Source organism: Girardinichthys multiradiatus, chromosome X (assembly GCF_021462225.1).
Source record: "Girardinichthys multiradiatus isolate DD_20200921_A chromosome X, DD_fGirMul_XY1, whole genome shotgun sequence".
In the NCBI taxonomy this organism is placed as follows: domain Eukaryota; kingdom Metazoa; phylum Chordata; class Actinopteri; order Cyprinodontiformes; family Goodeidae; genus Girardinichthys; species Girardinichthys multiradiatus.
The window spans coordinates 35,240,222-35,259,213 of NC_061817.1; the positions used below are offsets into that span (position 1 = coordinate 35,240,222).

General features: G+C 40.0%; 2 protein-coding genes across 2 annotated transcripts; both read left to right on the forward strand.

The window, feature by feature from the left end:
- Nucleotides 1–1,857: 1,857 nt before the first annotated feature.
- LOC124862624 (17-beta-hydroxysteroid dehydrogenase 14-like) lies at nucleotides 1,858–7,859 on the forward strand. The gene is made up of 9 exons (XM_047356663.1): nucleotides 1,858–2,160; nucleotides 2,250–2,288; nucleotides 2,413–2,510; nucleotides 4,234–4,300; nucleotides 4,392–4,483; nucleotides 4,706–4,810; nucleotides 4,891–4,958; nucleotides 5,447–5,543; nucleotides 6,505–7,859. Exons 1-9 carry the CDS (start codon nucleotides 2,079–2,081, stop codon nucleotides 6,649–6,651), a joined length of 795 nt encoding a protein of 264 aa, XP_047212619.1. The 5' UTR covers nucleotides 1,858–2,078; the 3' UTR covers nucleotides 6,652–7,859.
- LOC124862622 (branched-chain-amino-acid aminotransferase, cytosolic-like) lies at nucleotides 6,683–18,139 on the forward strand. Its single transcript, XM_047356661.1, has 11 exons — nucleotides 6,683–7,194; nucleotides 9,211–9,282; nucleotides 9,653–9,853; nucleotides 10,067–10,177; nucleotides 11,872–11,991; nucleotides 12,109–12,272; nucleotides 13,725–13,867; nucleotides 13,950–14,035; nucleotides 14,288–14,428; nucleotides 15,025–15,099; nucleotides 17,103–18,139. The coding sequence occupies exons 1-11, from the start codon at nucleotides 7,102–7,104 to the stop codon at nucleotides 17,142–17,144; spliced, it is 1,248 nt and encodes a 415-aa protein (XP_047212617.1). The 5' UTR covers nucleotides 6,683–7,101; the 3' UTR covers nucleotides 17,145–18,139.
- The last annotated feature ends 853 nt before the right edge of the window (nucleotides 18,140–18,992 follow it).

Sequence of the window (18,992 nt, forward strand, 5' to 3'; positions counted from 1 at the left end):
TTAGTAGCCCTGAAGGAGCTCCCTTAAGGTGTGGTTCCTGTAGAATGGCCCTGTTTTCTGTTTCAACTCAGAACCAGAACTCCTTGTCTTTAACTTATAGGCACTAATATCTTTTAGGTCATATTTTATATCGCTTAATCAGCTGCAGGTATAATAACATTTTACTGTATATTGTACTATGCATAATTGTGAATATGACAAATAGACAAATAAAGAAATTGTTTTTGGATCAGTTCTGGATTTATTTTGAAAGAATTCCCTTATTTCTGATATTTTTGTGGTTTTCTACCTAAGGTCCTTGCATTTTTCCTCATCCATTTCCTCCTGTGTCTCATCAGCCTATCAGGTCTTGTTTATGCATTAAGGCTTGCCTCCTCCAACTTTGTTTTTCCTTATTGCAACGCCTATAAAAAATATGTATGCATGGTGTCATTGTCTTGCTGGAAAATAGATGGTCTCTCAACCTGTAGTACTATTTTTCTATATTCACAAGCCTTTCAGGGTCGACTGCTGAGAAGCTTTCCCAGAACATGATGCTGCCCCCACCGTGTTTCACTGCGGTAGTTAGTTTGTGGTGATGTGCAGTGTTTAGTGTCTCCCAAATATAGTGTTTAGTGAATACCTAAGACCCTTGATTTTGTCTCATCAGACCAAAGAAACTTCTTTCTTGGATTCTCCTACATACCTGCAAATTTCAGACAAGATTTCATAAGCTTTTTTCAGCAGATATTTTCTCTTCCCACTCTCCACCACAGTTTTGACAATTGACGAACTGGGCCAACAATTGTATGTTGTACACTCCAGTCCATCTGAGCAACTGAAGCTTTTTACCTATTTCATATCAGGTGATCCAGGAGGACCAGGATTAGTTTTTTGGATTCTTTTTTCCGCAGATTTAGCAACGCTCATGCTTTTATTTCTCCTGTGCTTGATAAATGCAGTAACCTGTGATAACATATACCCATACTGCTGTTGACAAAAACAAGCACTGCAACATATATTTTTTCCTAACTAAAACTACTGTATTTTACTGTTTTTATCAAGAGTGTAATTACATACATTAGGCAATTAAATAATGTAATTATTTAAACAGTCAAGCAATTTATAAAATAGTGTTTGTCATATTTAAAAAAAAACATCTGTAATTGTTTCAGTATTTATTTAATAATTTTTACAGTCTTGAAGCATATCGTATTTGTCAGCCTTGCCCGTCAAACTCAGTGGGTGGGGCTAAAACTGCTATAGACAAGGTGATTGGTCTGCAGTCCAAATGATGTGTTAATGAACCAATCAGATGTTCAGCGTCTCTTTGAAGCGCCATAGTCACAGTTTAAATTATTTCAGGGGTAAACCGTTGCAAATGAAAAACGAAATACTTAAATAAATACTAAATAATTAATCATTTAACGTAAAATAAACCAGATTTTCTATTATTTCTTCCTACATTAAATTATTCACTTGTATTTTTCAGAAATTATTGAACCATGTTCTACAAATATTTATTTTTTAATTATTTGAAGAATGTATTGCAACTTTCTTTAAATTATCAAATGTAGAAATATTTATGACTGATTTATTTTTTGGATTGTGGCCCTAAAAAAAAAAAAAAAAAACATATAATACCAACTGTATAATTATTGTTGTTTCCAGTAGATTTCACAGCTTTGTCTCATGTCATATGTATGAAGTTTTTAAGCTTTTATGTGATGCTTTGTTCATGTTTTTTAGGTATCAGATTTTTTTTTTATCTGTTCCTTAGTTTTCCCTGTAAAATGATCTGAATTACCCTTTATGAATGGTGCTAAACAAATTAACTGGTGCCATTCCTGCTTTATGAGGAGTTTTGCCGCGACTTCCGGGATTTTCGATCATTCCGTCACGACTTGAACGCATCAGAGCAAACCAGGACTTTTCTGTGGGACTTTGAACTTTACAAACAAACAGTTACTGACAGCTGGATAATATTTAACAAAGTAGAATTGACTCAGAGGTGCAGTCAGCTTGAAATATTGATCAACCAATAACTTCTGGTCTATAGGAGATAAACGTGTCGCGCTGTCGGGCAGCAGGGCACCAAAATGTCGCTCCGCTACCAAAACAAAGTGGTTGTTGTCACTGGAGGTTCCAAAGGCATCGGCAGAGGGATTGTCAAAGCGTTTGGTATTGTGGATAATTGTATTTGCATTTTTTGTGTTTGTTACGAATGCAACAAAAAGTGGAGCCCTGATCATTTTTGCGTCTTTATTTAGTGGAAAATGGAGCCATCGTGGTGTTTTGTGCAAGAGGAGGTCAGTCACATCTTGTCAGTAAAACTGCTAAATGCGTCTAGCCACACTATTTGCTCTCCTTGCCAACACATATGGGCTAACAACAGATGCAGAATATGTCACTTACAATAATAATGTGTTTCAGTTGCAGTAGGTGAAGCCCAGGAAGCAGAGTTCAACACGCAGGGACCAGGATCATGCAAGTTTGTGAGGTGTGACATGTCCAAGGAAGAAGAGATCAAGGTAAAGTGAAAAGGTGATGCTCTGGCTGCACATATTTTTAAAACACAACCTTAGAGCTGGAAGTTGTTCTCCACTTGGTCTCCTATCTTACAACAAGCCAATGAACATCTGCTTTCTGTCATTAAGTTGTTAGATGAGTGCCAGCATGATGTATATAAAACAGATGTCTACAGCTACATCGTTTGGAATAAGATGGACCTCAGGATTTGTTCATATGGCAGAGTCTGATTGTGGATGCCTTATGGGTAGTGCTTTTAGAACCAGCAGTCATTTGGTAGGAGAAAATATCCAGATTCACACCTAAGAAAACTTTAGAGCTTCCAGTTAGCCCAACATGTGTGTGTTTGTTCTATGGGAGGAAGCCAAGGTACTTGGTGACAACCCAGGAGAGCATGCAAACTTCACATAAAGAGGCCTGACACCATGTCCCCACTTGGTGCGCAATGGATGCTTTAAAAAGAATAACTACTAACTGCCAGTTAAAAACTCAAACATTTGACACAACTGTTACTTTACAGACAGGTTCAGAGAGAGTATATCCATGTTAAAGCAAGATAGCATCAAGACAGAAAGCAGCTACTGCTGTTGGTAATTTGTTTTACAGCCCTATTTTGGAATAGAACAGCAATTTTAACATTTCACAAGGTTGGAGCATGAAGTAGGATGAATCTTTAACTCTACGTGTGTGCGCAATCTCTCCAGAATGTTTCTGGGTCCTTTCTTATTCCCTCTTCTCTTGATTTCACTGCACAGATTTCCTAAAGGATTTATGTCGGGGGCTGGGATGCCCATTAAAGAAGGTTGATTTGTACTGGACTCTAGTAGAGGCCACCAGATCTTTAATTTTAAAGTCCTGATCTTTCAATGAACTGATAATGTTATCTTCTCTGACAAGGTTCTTAGAGCCTTTGGAAGAGAAACATGCCCACAGTATTATCGTCCTCTACCATGCTTAACAGTGGGGATGAGGTGATTTCAACGTATTTATCGCTTGTTTATCTCAACCCCCCTGGAGTGTTTGCTGCCAAACAGAGTCAGTTAAAGTCCAAACTCAAAACATTTATGTTTGTGGCAGTAGGCCAGAAAATACCTTTTTCTGCAATGCCAATTGGCATGCAACTAGCATCTAATGGTTGTTATGGAGACTTGGTGGCCGTAAGATGCCTCTCTCTTTACTCCACTTCTCTAACAGTTAGTTTAAGAGACTTGTGAGAGGTGGCAGGATAAACCTGGCTCTAGTCCAGTCTGACTGTAGATTTTGACAGAATTATAGTTCAGTAGCTATTTATTTTAGAGCCAATTTCTAGCCAAGGAAGACCAACACACATCTACTTTATTTGGGTGGCATCTACTATTGTCTTTACACTTTTGGAGAGTGGCAAAGGGAGGAAGGTTTCTGTGGATACATTGAGCAAATAAAAATGCTAAATTTACATTTACTGCATAAAAATGAATATATATACCAATAACTGTGTTGGACAGTTATTTCCTAAGATGATATGTTTCCCTACTGAGTTAATGCACTCATGATAAGGGTTGGATTTAGTTCAGTATAAATTATGCTGCATAAAAGATTAATTAAATAACGAAGCTTTTCACACTTCTTTATCAAGGGTGGGAAGTAGAAAAAAATATTACTGCTCACATCTAGAAAACACATAGAAACCTGCAAATGTCTTGTTTAAGGTTTGTGTCTTTCTGTTTGACCTGATTGTCTTTGCAGCGACTGATCACAGTCACAGTGGAGCTTTATGGATACATCGACTGTTTGGTCAACAACGCAGGCTGGCGTGAGTCTCTTCCTCCAGCAGATATCAAAACAGCATCAAGCGAAAGCAGCATATGTTTGAGATTGTTTCATTTTTTTATCTTGCATCTCAGACCCTCCTCACAAATCCACCGATGAAACCACAGCAGAGGAGTTTAGAAATCTTCTAAATCTGAACCTCATCAGCTACTTCTTAGCTTCCAAGGTAATTTTATTTTACTTGTGTTTGCAAATGATTTTTTTTTTTTTTGCAAATTTAAACATTACAAAAATTTCTTAAACACAATCATTAACAAAGACTTTTTAATCTAAACTCATGGGGAAAATTCACAGTGCCATTCGAAGACTGGAAAGCAGTAACCATTATATTCCATGTTATCTCATCCAAAATGCTTCTGAATATGTTTTGATCTCTCTCTCCCTGCAGTTTGCCCTACCGTATCTGCGTCAGCGTCAGGGAAACATCATTAATATCTCCAGTCTTGTGGGCACCATTGGTCAGAAAGATGCTGCACCTTATGTTGCCACTAAAGTGAGTAAAAGTGTCAGAAAGAGACTTTTTGAATTCAGCCAAAACGGCTCTGTAATGCGAGCTTTTCTTTTCTCCACAAGGGGGCGATCATCTCCATGACAAAAGCCATGGCTGTGGATGAAAGTGGACACCACGTGAGAGTGAATTGGTGAGCCAAACATAATTTCAAGGTTATTCCAGTTCACAGAAGGAAGTGAGACAACATCCGGTCAAATCTAAGGGTTTGTGATGAGTTTGTTTAAGTTTTTGAGTCTTTCCAAATAATCTCTATTAAATAGTTTGCATTATAATTTGTACTCTAGTGGTTTAAATAAATCTGTGCATTTTCACATGTTTTATTGGAAATATGTAATTTTAAACATTATATATATATGCATTTGAGACCATTTTGATGCAAAGTGATGGTGGCTGCCTGACAACATTTTAGGCTAATCAAACTCTCTTCAAAGAATAAATATGCATCTGTTTTTGCAAAATTATGTAAAAACAATGTGAATTGTCATGAAAACCAGAAGCTGCAAAGTTAGTAAAATACATTTGTGCCACTACAAAAATCTGTGGTAAAAAAAAGAAACCTATACAAATATTTAATAGCTTGTAATTTGATTATTAACAAGTGTCTAACTTGTGTTGCAGCATCTCTCCAGGCAACGTGATGACACCTCTGTGGGAAGAACTTGCGGCACAGACGGTCGATGCCACAGCTACCATCAGAACGGGGGAAAATGCGCAGGTGAGGCCAGGAGAATGCTTTAAAGTCTTTGAAGAGATGAGGTTTATGCAAAGTCTCCCGCTGTTTCTGCTCTTAAGAAGTAGCACCGAAACTGGATTAGCAGAAAGTTCTAGCTGTTTCGTTGTATTAATGAAGCAAATTGATTTGTTACAACCCTGTTGTGTAGTAAATGACACACCTTCATTCTTAGGGCTAGCAGGAGAAATTTCAAGTCATGTCTGTTATATTGAAATGCAAATTAGGTTAACGTCTGACAAAACTACCTGATGTTTGTTTCAGCTGCATTATTTATAGTGGAGAAGTTAGAAAAATTCTCAGACTTGAAAGGGTTGCTTCATTTATTCCCAGGCCCTGGGAACTGTTATTATTTACAATTTCTTACTGTGGTTTGCAAAGTATTATAACCCTTTGAACCTTTCCACATTTTCTCAATTAGCAACCGCATTTTTATTTAATAAACCGACACAAAACAGTGCACAATTGTAAAGTGGAAAGAAAAGAATACACAGGTTTCAAAATGCGTTATAATAAATCTAAAAAGTGTGTCGTGCATTTGTAAGCAATCCTCCTTTACCCTAATACCCCTAAATAAAATCTAAAGTAAGCATTGCTTTGTCCTCTTCCTGGTTAAATAATAATTTGCGATAGTCTCAATCACATAAAACCCCATTAAAATACACTGAAGTTTGTGGTTGTCATATAACAAAAAATCAAAAAGGACAAACAGTAAAAATACTTTTGCAAGATACTGTATATTGAATCTAGGACACTCCTGTCTTTCCTTCTCAGCACAAAGAAATGTGGTATTTTATCAAAGTTATGGAATAGAGTAAACTGAGATGTTTTAATTATATGTAAGTCAAGTGGATTTTACAACTTAGCAGCAACTGGGGGAAAGCTGCGGGCTTCCACGTACACGAAGCCGAAGTTCAACCTGTTTGCTGTGTTTCTCTTCCAACAGCTTATGGGTCGGATGGGGACTGAGGCTGAGTGTGGAGTCGCTGCTGTGTTTCTGGCTGCAGACGCCACGTTCTGCACCGGCATCGACCTCATTCTCAGTGGAGGAGCTGAACTCAACTACGGCTTGAAGAGTCAGATCCCGTCCTGATGGTCTCTGATGTCCACAGTGTCAGCAGGAGATTAGTTCAGATACTGACACGATACCTGCTGCAGGATTAAAACAAAACTCATTCATAAAATTTTAGTAGAGATGTTGGTATTCCAGGACAATAAATATTGTTGGCATTTTCCCTGGTAAAGATATGTTCTGGCATCCAGGCGAGCTGTAACAGGACCCGCACCACTCCCCTCCTGAGAGGCCATTCCACACCAAGCAGTTTGACGTAACGTAACCTCTGTTTTTCTAACCAATCAGGGGCAAGGCTTTTGGCACGCCTCTAATAACTCCCTCAATCATTCTGATTAAAATAAAAATTACCTCTAATATTGTTGCATTTTAACAGAGTAGTCCGTATGATTTTAAATTATTAAACCAGAACATTTTCACTGTAATATATTCTAATGTATTAATACAAAATAAGCAGTTCTGAAACAGGGTATGTCTGAGCGGAACTCATTTGGATTTGCATTTGTTTCCGCACGGGTGGATAATCTCGGTTTATCAGCAGAGGAGATGGCAGCCCTCCGGACGGTGAGTGAGTTCAATGTCTAATGTGTTCCTTATCTGTTTCACTGATAACCGGGTCCAACATTATTTAACCAGTAAACACCGAGGAAAGGAGATAACTGTTACTGTATAACCGACCATTCCCGCGCCGGGGTCCGACCCGCCAGCACGCACTGCGGGGCACGAATCGACCGCACGCCAGACTTCATTAAAAAATAAAATAAAACTAAAGTTTCGACTAAACATGAGACGTAGAACAACAAACTGGAGGTTGAATGTGAATTTTAAAGAGTTGACGACCAATTCGGCAACCTTGTAGCGTTAATATGTTTATAGTAACATTTGAAATGTTTTATTTTATACTTTGCACAACGTTAACTTCTAATGTGGCTTTTGTTTGTGTTTGTTTTTAGTGACTAAGGTTCATTCATGAGTTTTTCTTTTGCTACGCCATAAACGTATAAGTCTTTATGGCAAAATCTGCTTAATATACATGCAAAAATGTATTTTGAGTTGATAATGTGAACATGTTTTCCCTTTTTACATGGTTATGTTTTTATAAATTCAAATATTTTGTCATAGGTTTCCTCCATTTCCAGTCTTGAGATAAAGGAAACGTGGCTTTCATAAGATTTATAGCTGTATGTAAACACTCAGTAGAGGAGGCAATAAAGACAAAACTTGCATTATCCAGTCGTCATGCATTTCATTAATTTATATCTTACTGAAGACCTCTGAATTAGACCTCTGAAGGTCAACTGTGATTCTGAAAGTCCTGAAAATTACAACGTGATCCTCCATGGATCCGATTCAGACATTCAATTTTCTCCTTGCATTCCTAAAACCATTAGGGAGCGATGTGACCTTGTACCTTGAGTTTATAGCAGGCGGTCCTAACCTTTTAATAACTCAATGACATAATGAAGTTAGCAGTGGATCATTGCACAATGCTTTCAGGTTTCCACATTGGCTTATAATACATCTTGGGACAATGTTTTTATTATGTCATCAAAACCCATGAAGCCCCATTTTGAAATTATACACAGCATGGAAAAGTGTGGAGTTTTATTTCACTATTTTTCTGGTCCAGATAGGAGAAAGCAAAAATTCAGGAAATATTTTTATTTCCTGAATTTATTGCCTATGCAGTTGTATAACAGTTGTCTAATCTGTCTATGCATCCATCCATCTCTTGATTGATCCCTGTATTCTTCTATTCATCCAACTTTCTATGCTACCATCTGAGCATCTTTTCGTCCATTTATAGCAATTCCGTTTGTCTTTGGAGGAATTAAAAAATGTGATCTATCAGAGCAGGCCACCTTCATCCAGTGTACTTTCTTCTTCTTAATCCTCTGGAGGCTTGTCCACAAAGGGTGTATCTTTATCAATTCAAGCTACCAGTTGTCCTTCAGCACACATTTAGTTTTTTAGGAGCATTGGTGATCCTGGGTCTAAAGCCTGCTCCTAGTTTTCAGTTGTATTTTACCTTACCAGGAAGTCCACTCAGCTAGAGAATGGGTAAGTTTCCCAGGAGCTGCAAGAGTAAACCAATATTGACAAAATGCTCAAGAAAAACCTGTTTTACAAGAACTAAACTGAGTTTCTAACTATGTAATTAAGAAAAAGTCAAAACTCAGCTTGTGTGGCGAGAAAAAGAGCTGAAAGTTGTTGTAATTACCTCCAAAGATGAGACACAGATCATCTACCTGTCTGCAGTTTTACCAGAATGACCCATTATTGGTCTATTATCTCATATTACATGTCTTATTTTACAGTTTCCTATCTAAATTGCATTCATTGTTCAGGTTTGCATGCTCATGTCATGCACTGCAGGCGAGTCTCAGTGGAAACTTACTGCGACACATAAACTGACTGGCGCTCAGTCACACAAACCCACAGACACCGTGTCAGCCATTGTGTCATTTCACCAGGGCTTGATGAATTATGAAGAAGGCAGTGGTTCATCAGTTTTGCTGCATGTCGCCAGGTAAAACCTCACCTCTCAGCTGCCAGATCATCGACTTGTTTCCTTTGCAGGCGCTCCATGCACGACTTGTTCAGACTTTCCCATTTTCCTTTGGCTCCATGCGATTCGCCAGCTCCTTTAAGGTAATTAGGAAACTTGTCGGTAAGACCTGCACATACATTGTTTGGTAGATGTTTATATAGAACCTAGGGGGAAAAAACCAGAGGTTTTGTCTTGTTTAAATCTGATTTCCTCCTCTCGCCTTTTCTCACTCTTTCCCTGTTTAATTATGTAATTCAGTTTAATTGACCCTGATTAAAGGAACCAGAACAGTCAGCACCTTAGCTGACTCTAATAATTCTGTATCTCCAATATATTTGTTTAAAGCATGCTCTATCAATACCCTTTTTCAAAACAATTACTGTGTTCGTGGCCTCTGCTCGTGTCCGTCCCACTCTTGTCCCGTCCTATCCCTCCTCCTTCCTATGGTTCCCCGATCCGTCTCCACTTCAGGCAGCAGATCTCACCATCGAACGCAACCCGAAATGCAAGCCAAAGCCCGACCCGTCCACTCTGCTGTTTGGCAAACAGTTCTCTGACCACATGCTGACCATAAGCTGGTCGGAGAAGGGTGGCTGGGACGCTCCGCAGATCAAACCCTTCCAGAACTTGTCTCTACACCCGGCCTCCTCCGCCCTGCACTATTCCACAGAGGTAAAAGGGCAACAACACTTCTGTTGTAATGTAAAGCAGCAACTGTTTATTGTACAGTTTAACTGAGAGCGGCAGGAATAAATGTGGGAAAGTTTGATTTGAAACAGCTTTGAAAAGTGATGGTGGAAAAAACACTTCCCAAAAACGTCCTGGATTTGCAACCCTACATTCAGAATTGTTCCTAAAATGTTTTCTGTTTTTTTTTTGTCGTAGTTGTTTGAAGGCATGAAGGCCTTCCGTGGAGTCGACAACCACATTCGTCTGTTCAGGCCCATGCTGAACATGGAGAGGATGCATCGTAGCGCAGATAGGAGTTGCCTTCCTGTGAGTTCGTGTCCTGAATGTTCCTAAAATTCAGTTTATTATTTGCTCCTCCCATCATTAGCCAGAGCTGCAGTGCCTCTAAAGGTCGTTTTAGGACTGTGACAAATTAATATGGACTTCTTCTGAAGGACCAAACGCAGGAGCCTCATTTATCCGAATCCGTCTCTGCAGACGGAGAAATGCTGGGTCATCTGGCAGAAAGCTGATCCTGACTCAACTCCGACTGCAGTGCAAACACAAAGGGATCCAAGAAGAAGCTGCCCAGCAGGCAGGGAATCAAAGATCCTGTAAAATACAGAATTATGTGCAGCCTTTCAGAATATCATTACATGTAGGAAAAGGAGCAGGAGCTTCTTGATCAGATCGTCGTTCTCAGACCTTTATTGGAGTCTTTAATGTAAGAGGAAGTGAGCAGCATGCAGTGAGCCGGCAAATAAGATTGTAGTGGATGTCTTAAATGCTTTATATTCTGTAAAAAAAAAAAAAAAAAAAAGTTTACAAGTGACAAAAAGAACTCGGAGCATTAAATTGTTAATCGTAGGACTCCGGCCAAAGAAGAGATTTATAAAAACTCTGTTTTTGAGCCTGCGTGTGTACATGATCAAATGGACTTTTACAATTCGGTGCATCACTGTCTGCGACAAATATTGCAGCGCTGACGTCAAATGTGCGACCATTATTTATAGACTCGGCCGTACTGTGGAGTAAAAATGAAGTAAGAATGATTCCCAATCTACACTATCTTGTGTTTTATCCGCTTTATATTCTAAAACTGTATTTAAAAGAAGTTCAACTTGTTTCTCTGCACGCACAAACGAACCTTCTGGCGCCATGTTTTATACCTAACAGGAAGTCGTGATTATTTTGAAGGATTCTGATTGGCTGAGAAAGGTTTCAGTTTTGCAGTACACTGCCCCCTATGCGTCTGGAGTGTTTAACACAACGCTCAGTGGCGTATTTCTGCGGGTTGGTTTGGATGAAAACTTTTCTGAAAAACCTCACTTGTGTACGATATTATTTTTAAAAACGATGTAGGGGAGATATTCGTTCTTTTAAATGCCCTGCTATGTGTGTACAGGGCCTTAATCAAAAAGTTGATGCATAAAAAACCTCCAGAAATTAGTTTAAACTATGTAGTATATTGTAATAAACTGAAGATGTTTTTTGTCTCTATTTTTGCTCTGACTGAATTTTTCAGTGATGGTGAAATGTTCTGCTGGATTGGTGTTGGTTTATTTTCCACTAAAATGTCCACTTCAAAAAACCTTATAAATAATCATATAGCAGTGGCTGAAATTATGCTTCAGATGTTTTGAAAATGGGAAAAAAAAAAAAAAAAAGAACAATAAGTGACCAGATGTTCAGTGATGCCGTTTTTTTGTTTGTGAAAATTATGATGAAAAACTCCAGTCTGGAAAAGAACGGGATTTAAGAATTTCCAGACTTTATTCCCTGTCTCATTCTCTAAAAGTTGGATCCATCCATCAATCAATAATCATACATCTGTTTGGTGATTTATCCATAAATCCATCCTTGTGTCCATTTGTGCATCATCTGTCCATCCATCCATCTCTATCTCTGACTGTCCATCCATCCATTTCAAGATGCAAATTATTTCCTTTCATGGAGGAAGATTAATAATCCGCATTTTAACGTTTTTGGTACTTAAAGATCATCTTTGATGTGTCTTTCAGCTGTTTGATAAAGTCGAAATGCTGGAGTGCATCAAGAAGCTGGTGGAGGTTGACCAGGACTGGGTCCCTTTTTCCCAGGACGCCAGCCTCTACATCCGACCCACCTTCATAGGAACTGAGGTGAGCCTGGGCCTGATGACCTGTAAAGCATCCCGTCTCAGTGGTGTTTATCAGCTGGTGAAACTCTTGCATTTTTTAACGATTTCCTGCTCCTTTCACTGTGGTCTCCTCAACCAGCCGTCTCTTGGTGTGTCTCGGACCAGTAAGGCGTTGATCTTCGTCATCTTCAGCCCAGTGGGACCATACTTTGCCACTGGGTCCTTCAACCCGGTTTCTCTGCTGGCAGATCCTGCGTTTGTCCGAGCTTGGAAAGGAGGAGTCGGGGCGTACAAGATGGGAGGGTGAGTTTCTATCCCTCCCCATGTGCAGCTAGGATGGACTTCTATGTGGATTTAGTCCAGCATCATCAGTGTCGCCTGTGATTGGAGCTCTGATGTTCAGCTGAAATAATAAAGACACATTTCTCTGCATTACAGGAAGAACAACATGGAGAAAATGGAGATTAGACAGAAGAGAAAAGTTTATGTGAAACTGCAGCTCAGAACATTAAAGTCTTCTGGCTTTGCCTGCTACAAATCTTTCATACTTGTTTGGACGTGCAATCAGGAGCTTTTGGAACATCCTGTTCAGATCCTTTTGATTCGGCTTTCCCAGTTGTTGAGTCAGTTTGGAATTTGGAGAATTTGAAGGTTGAGATGGCGCCTGAAGCTCTTTGTTTCTCTCTGTGTGGCTGAGCTGACACCCTGGAGATCAGCTCAACGCTTCTGAATAAAAGGGGTTCGACCCTGACCCCTGTTTATTGCTGCATTGTGATGCTTGTTTAATATGGTTTTAAATTACAGATATATTGTAAGCTTGCTTTCGGCTCAAATGATTTTACGTCTGACTTCAGGTATTTGAGTTTTTGGGGCTAAAACGTGGTAACACCCAGCTTTCCTTATCCCTCGAGACACTCTGGGGGGACCAAACTTGTACTTTCTGCTTATTTGGTTTTTTTTACTTCTCAGTATCTCAATCGCCTTAAAGGTCGGTTCTGTAAAAATTGGCCAGGATTTGCTTAATTTTTATTTTTTAAATTTCTTTAATTTTTTTGATTGCAAGGTATGTAGATCAAGAGCTATGCATTTTGCATACAATCTTTACATATTTAGCATATTGAGTGTTTTTCCACTTCAAGAAATCAAGGTTTTTTTGGACAAAACGACATTAAAACATAGAAAAGATTTAAAAAATATGAAAAACCTTATATCTTTGGATAGGTCTGAAGTTTGGTGGAGAAAGATTTGATTAAGTGAATGTGAAAAAAATTAAATATTACATTTTATTACACTTCTATAAGAGGTACCGTTTTGGGACATAAAGGTAAAAAGTGTTTGTTCAGTATAAAGGTGCATCAAAGGTTAATTAAACGTTTGAGTTAGCTCCGATAAATTCACTTATTAAAAAAAAAAAATCTCAAAGAAAGACTCAATTTTCAGAAAACGGCACATTTACCAAACAAAATGTTCTTTCATTTTATTGTTAGTTATTTTTTCAGCGTTAGAGGCTTTTATGTTTTTTTATTAGGGGGGCAGAGAGAGGGGGAGACATTCGGCAAAGGACGCCGGGTCCGGGGCCTCAAACCCAGGACCGCTGCATCGAGGACTATAGCCTCTATATATCTATTTTATATATATATATATATATATATATATATATAATAGATATATAGATAACACCGCCAGCGCCGTGTCCCTTTCATTTTAAACATGAATATTACTGTGTCCAGTATTAACAGAAGTATTTGTGTCCAGTAATTACGGGCCGACCATCGCCGTCCAGAACGAGGCGCTGAAGCAGGGCTGCCAGCAGGTCCTATGGCTGTACGGAGAGCATGAGGAGATCACAGAGGTCGGCACCATGAACCTCTTCATCTACTGGACCAATACTAAAGGAGGTGAGACATTTTTTAAGAGTTGTTAGGTGCTGGTGGTGGGAATATATCAGCCGCTGTGATTTCTGTGTTTGTGTGTCTGCAGAGAGAGAGCTGGTGACCCCTCCTCTGGACGGCATCATTCTCCCCGGGGTGACCCGGCAGTCTCTGTTGGACCTGGCCAGAGCCTGGGTAAGAAGACACAATGTTCTCCTGCTTTTCGCCCTAAAGTTTGAGCTCAGAAGTTAACAAGAAGTCAAATTAATTTGTTTCTGGAAAGAGATTTTATCCAAGCTGGAGCTTTTTTTTAAAATTCTAAACAGAGTAAGAAAATTTGTATTTCAGCCATTTTTGAAAAATTCTTCATAACTTTGTATATCCTTGTCGATATCTAACAGTGTGGAAAAACCATTTATTTGTCCTTTTTACGTCCGTCTCTATCAGGGTGAGTTTAAAGTGACGGAGCGAACGATGGCGATGAAGGAGCTCCTCGAGGCTTTAGATGCTGGAAGAGTCCTGGAGGTGTTTGGAGCTGGAACCGCCTGCGTTGTTTGTCCCGTTGAAACCCTCCTTTATAAAGGAAAGGTAAGACTTCTGGTTTGTGTTTCTATTTTTTCTCTAATTTGCTGAAGCTGCTCATTCTATGGCGGCCTCCCAAACAGTTGCTAGAAAATAAATTTAAATAAATGTCTCTGAGGAATGAAGAAATAAACTACATGGTGTGAAACAGAGGGCAATTTCTCATTCCTCGTTCTTCAAAACAGGAAAGACAAGAACATGCCATTTAAGGACTGCCAACATGTGTTGGTCAGGAAATGGCTACTAGACTAAATTTGTCTACATCTGCTGTCAGAGCAGGAATTGAAAAGCTTTAAACAACTGGAACAGAGACCAACAAGGCTGGGCAAGGACACACGTTTATCATGTCTCCACCTAACAAAAATCTCCTAAGGGAAAATTTCAGGAAAAATTCTTTCTCTCTTACCCTCAGAAACATAACAATGTGGAGCTTGCTCAACTTTAATTTCAATTGTGTCCTCTGGTGAGAAAACTAAGATCTAAACTAACACTCCAGCTAAGTCTGGTGTGAATAAATAATGGATTTGTGCCCACTGTTGAGTACAGAGGAGGAGGTGTCATACTTTGGGCTAATGACGACTGGATTTCTTCCTTTCTTTCAGACATATCAGGTCCCTACCATGCAGAACGGTCCAGATCTTGCAAAGAGATTCTTTAAGGAGCTTACTGATATTCAGGTAAGATCATCACATTCTAATTTGCATTAGCCTACTTCAACCTTTTAATAAGTAAAATGACATTTAAGCAAGAAGTAAAAATAAATACAGGGGTTGGACAATGAAACTGAAACACCTGGTTTTAGACCACAATAATTTATTAGTATGGTGTAGGGCCTCCTTTTGCGGCCAATACAGCATCAATTCATCTTGGGAATGACATATACAAGTCCTGCACAGTGGTCAGAGGGATTTTAAGCCATTCTTCTTGCAGGATAGTGGCCAGGTCACTACGTGATACTGGTGGAGGAAAACGTTTCCTGACTCGCTCCTCCAAAACACCCCAAAGTGGCTCAATAATATTTAGATCTGGTGACTGTGCAGGCCACGGGAGATGTTCAACTTCACTTTCATGTTCATCAAACCAATCTTTCACCAGTCTTGCTGTGTGTATTGGTGCATTGTCATCCTGATACACGGCACCGCCTTCAGGATACAATGTTTGAACCATTGGATGCACATGGTCCTCAAGAATGGTTCGGTAGTCCTTGGCAGTGACGCGCCCATCTAGCACAAGTATTGGGCCAAGGGAATGCTATGATATGGCAGCCCAAACCATCACTGATCCACCCCCATGCTTCACTCTGGGCATGCAACAGTCTGGGTGGTACGCTTCTTTGGGGCTTCTCCACACCGTAACTCTCCTGGATGTGGGGAAAACAGTAAAGGTGGACTCATCAGAGAACAATACATGTTTCACATTGTCCACAGCCCAAGATTTGCGCTCCTTGCACCATTGAAACCGACGTTTGGCATTGGCATGAGTGACCAAAGGTTTGGCTATAGCAGCCCAGCCGTGGATATTGACCCTGTGGAGCTCCTGACGGACAGTTCTGGTGGAAACAGGAGAGTTGAGGTGCACATTTAATTCTGCCGTGATTTGGGCAGCCGTGGTTTTATGTTTTTTGGATACAATTCGGGTTAGCACCCGAACATCCCTTTCAGACAGCTTCCTCTTGCGTCCACAGTTAATCCTGTTGGATGTGGTTTGTCCTTCTTGGTGGTATGCTGACATTACCCTGGATACCGTGGCTCTTGATACATCACAAAGACTTGCTGTCTTGGTCACAGATGCGCCAGCAAGACGTGCACCAACAATTTGTCCTCTTTTGAACTCTGGTATGTCACCCATAATGTTGTGAGCATTTCAATATTTTGAGTAAAACTGTGCTCTTACCCTGCTAATTGAACCTTCACACTCTGCTCTTACTGGTGCAATGTACAATCAATGAAGACTGGCTACCAGGCTGGTCCAATTTAGCCATGAAACTTCCCACACTAAAATGACAGGTGTTTCAGTTTCATTGTCCAACCCCTGTATATTTAAAAAATGGATTCCACAAGTGTCTTTCTTCCTCTGGATGTTGTAGATCTTTATACAAAGAAAAAACAATACAGTTAACAGGATAAATATTTTATATCTGCATATTGTTTTTAATAAGCTGGTTGGGAAAATGTGAACACAAAATGCACTAAATAAAACGAGTGGTTAAAGTTTTCCGTACAGAATGCTGAGAATCTTCTTTACTGCACCATAATTTGCATAAGGAATGATGGACAAATCCATAACTTGGGTGCGTTGATCACAAAGAGGATGTATACCTTCCTCTGGTCTCCCAGCAACCGGCACAGCCAAGCCTGCACATGGTTAGGCGCCACGTTTATGGTTACAGCCAAAGCAGCAGCAGAACATGCCCTGGCAACTCTGCTGGAGGGTTACAGCAACTTACTGTGCTGCCAGTCTGGGATGGGCGTGGTGAGGTTGTAGCCTTGACTTTTTGTGCATGCAGGGAACTCCTGTGCTTCACCACACACAGGGGACCCCACTGTGTTATTAATGGACCCCCAGAAGACCTTAATTTAGGTCAATTTTGGTTTTAAATAATCATCTTTAACCTTTTCAGTGCTGATCTAAATATTCACCTGCTTGTTTTCCTTTCCTCTTGTTTCCCCACTCCTCCCAGTATGGCCGCAAACCAAACGAATGGGCGCCAGTGGTTGTTTAAAGAGCCGTCTTTGCACACGCCACATCCATCAACAGTATTTATGTCCAGTCCCTTCTGTTCGAACGACCAGCCAGTGCAATCATCCTAAACTTTACCAGCCTGAGGAGACCTGAGGAGGGTGTCCCCGTCAGTCTGAAGCTCAACACCCCCACCCCTCACAGATCTCTCCCCACTCTTTCTAAGGACCCCTCAAAGAAAAACAGTTGGAGCTTTGAATGTAATTAACACATCAAGAATATAAAGATTTAATGTCAAGTTTTGGTGTACAGACTTTCTCAGTAACTTTAGCTGAACAAACATCCATTGTGATCATTCTTGTCGGCACAAACAAACTTATCTATGTTGTTTAAACAGCAGCTAAATATTCAGTGTGTAGGGCCTGAGTGTTAGACAGTCAGCCTCTCTGCAGTATGCACTATTAATTCACTGTAGAACAACTGTTACACCAGTGTGAAGATGTCCTGTTACTGTTGCGCACACAGATCCGAGCTCCCCGGTTCTCGTAGTGGAGGCCGCGCTCAGAGGAAACGTTTTTAATTTAAATGTTAGTGATCAGAATCATGGAGGTGGAAGTGAACAGCGGCGCGCACAAGTGGTAGGAAGCAAACATGTAGAAGAGAACTAAATGCTGGCGGTTACTCCTGCAGTAGTTTGTGTTTTATGAGAACAATGTAAAGTTACTGATTGTGTTTCAAGGCTTTTAAATTATTGTCTCCTTGTATTGATGTAAGATTTGGCCAGCTGTCTTCCAAAGTTTCTCCAGTATCTTGCTGTATTCTCCTTTAATGTTTTGTTTCTCCTCTCTCTGAATGTACTTTGTACACAAATTGTATTCCTGTCCCTCTCCTCGAAGTGCCTGACCGCTGTGGGTTAGCTTGTCCTTCCTGTGTTAGTCCTCCAGAGGATGTACCGCTAAAACAAGTCATTTTAGTCCTGTTAGTTTCAACGTGCTGTTACTTTTATTCGGTTTTTACTATAAAACTTGACTAGTTTTAGTGGTTGGCTTTTCTTTCAGATGATAAATGTTTCCTGAAAGCAGTGACCACAAGGGAGCACTGTTGCACATAGTTCAACGTTGCAATATTTTCTCTGCGACACAAACTTGATTAAACATGCAGCACAGTTTTATCCTTGGTGCCCACTTTAAGGAGACTTTATTAAGATAATTCACACGTGGAAGACATTTAAGTCAGCTCCATATCCATGCAGGAGTGGACCAAAAAAACCAATAAGTCTTTCTCAGAGTCCACAGGCATCAGTTAGCATGTTAAATGTTTAAATTAATGACAGGACGACAGGAAAAACACAGAACAGGTTTGGCGTGTTTGGAAGGAGGGCCTGGCATAAGGTAAGCAAGGATGCTGAGTTCTGGAACAATGTCCTCTGGACAGATGAGACCAAATGTTCAGGCTTAATGTATAGCACCATGTTTGGAGAAAATCAAACGCCTAGTAGGGGTGTAATCCACGGTGGTGGAGGGGTAATGGGTCTGGCCAGGTGGTTTTTGCTTTCTCATAACCAATTCTGCTTGAGGACGTCACCCTGAAGCTTGGAGGCTGTTGGGTCTCCAGTGGTCCTGCTCTTTGGAGTTCAGAACCAAGCTGTGACCTTCCTGGATAAGCTGGTGTCTGGTCAGTACCAAGGTGCAAGAAGACAAAAATAAAACTAAACCTTTAAGGAATAACACGATCAACATAAACCCAACTTAACCAGCTAGTCCAGAACATATAAGATTACTTAAAGAGCCTTACGTTTACGTGCATCTAAACAAACAGCATGTTGAACCCTTGCCAAATCATCATTTGAAGGATAAAAGGTTATGTTTGCTTAGTTTTATTTAATGATAAA

What these genes read in the sequence shown, in the direction of transcription:
- LOC124862624 (XM_047356663.1), top strand. Translation starts at nt 2,079, where the DNA reads ATGTCGCTCCGCTACCAAAACAAAGTGGTTGTTGTCACTGGAGGTTCC. An exon ending in CACCTTATGTTGCCACTAAA is followed by an intron (nt 4,811 to 4,890) that starts GTGAGTAAAAGT and finishes TTTCTCCACAAG; the next exon opens with GGGGCGATCATCTCCATGAC. An exon ending in GAACGGGGGAAAATGCGCAG is followed by an intron (nt 5,544 to 6,504) that starts GTGAGGCCAGGA and finishes CTCTTCCAACAG; the next exon opens with CTTATGGGTCGGATGGGGAC.
- LOC124862622 (XM_047356661.1), top strand. Translation starts at nt 7,102, where the DNA reads ATGTCTGAGCGGAACTCATTTGGATTTGCATTTGTTTCCGCACGGGTG. An exon ending in AGATGGCAGCCCTCCGGACG is followed by an intron (nt 7,195 to 9,210) that starts GTGAGTGAGTTC and finishes TTTCCTTTGCAG; the next exon opens with GCGCTCCATGCACGACTTGT. An exon ending in GATTCGCCAGCTCCTTTAAG is followed by an intron (nt 9,283 to 9,652) that starts GTAATTAGGAAA and finishes TCTCCACTTCAG; the next exon opens with GCAGCAGATCTCACCATCGA.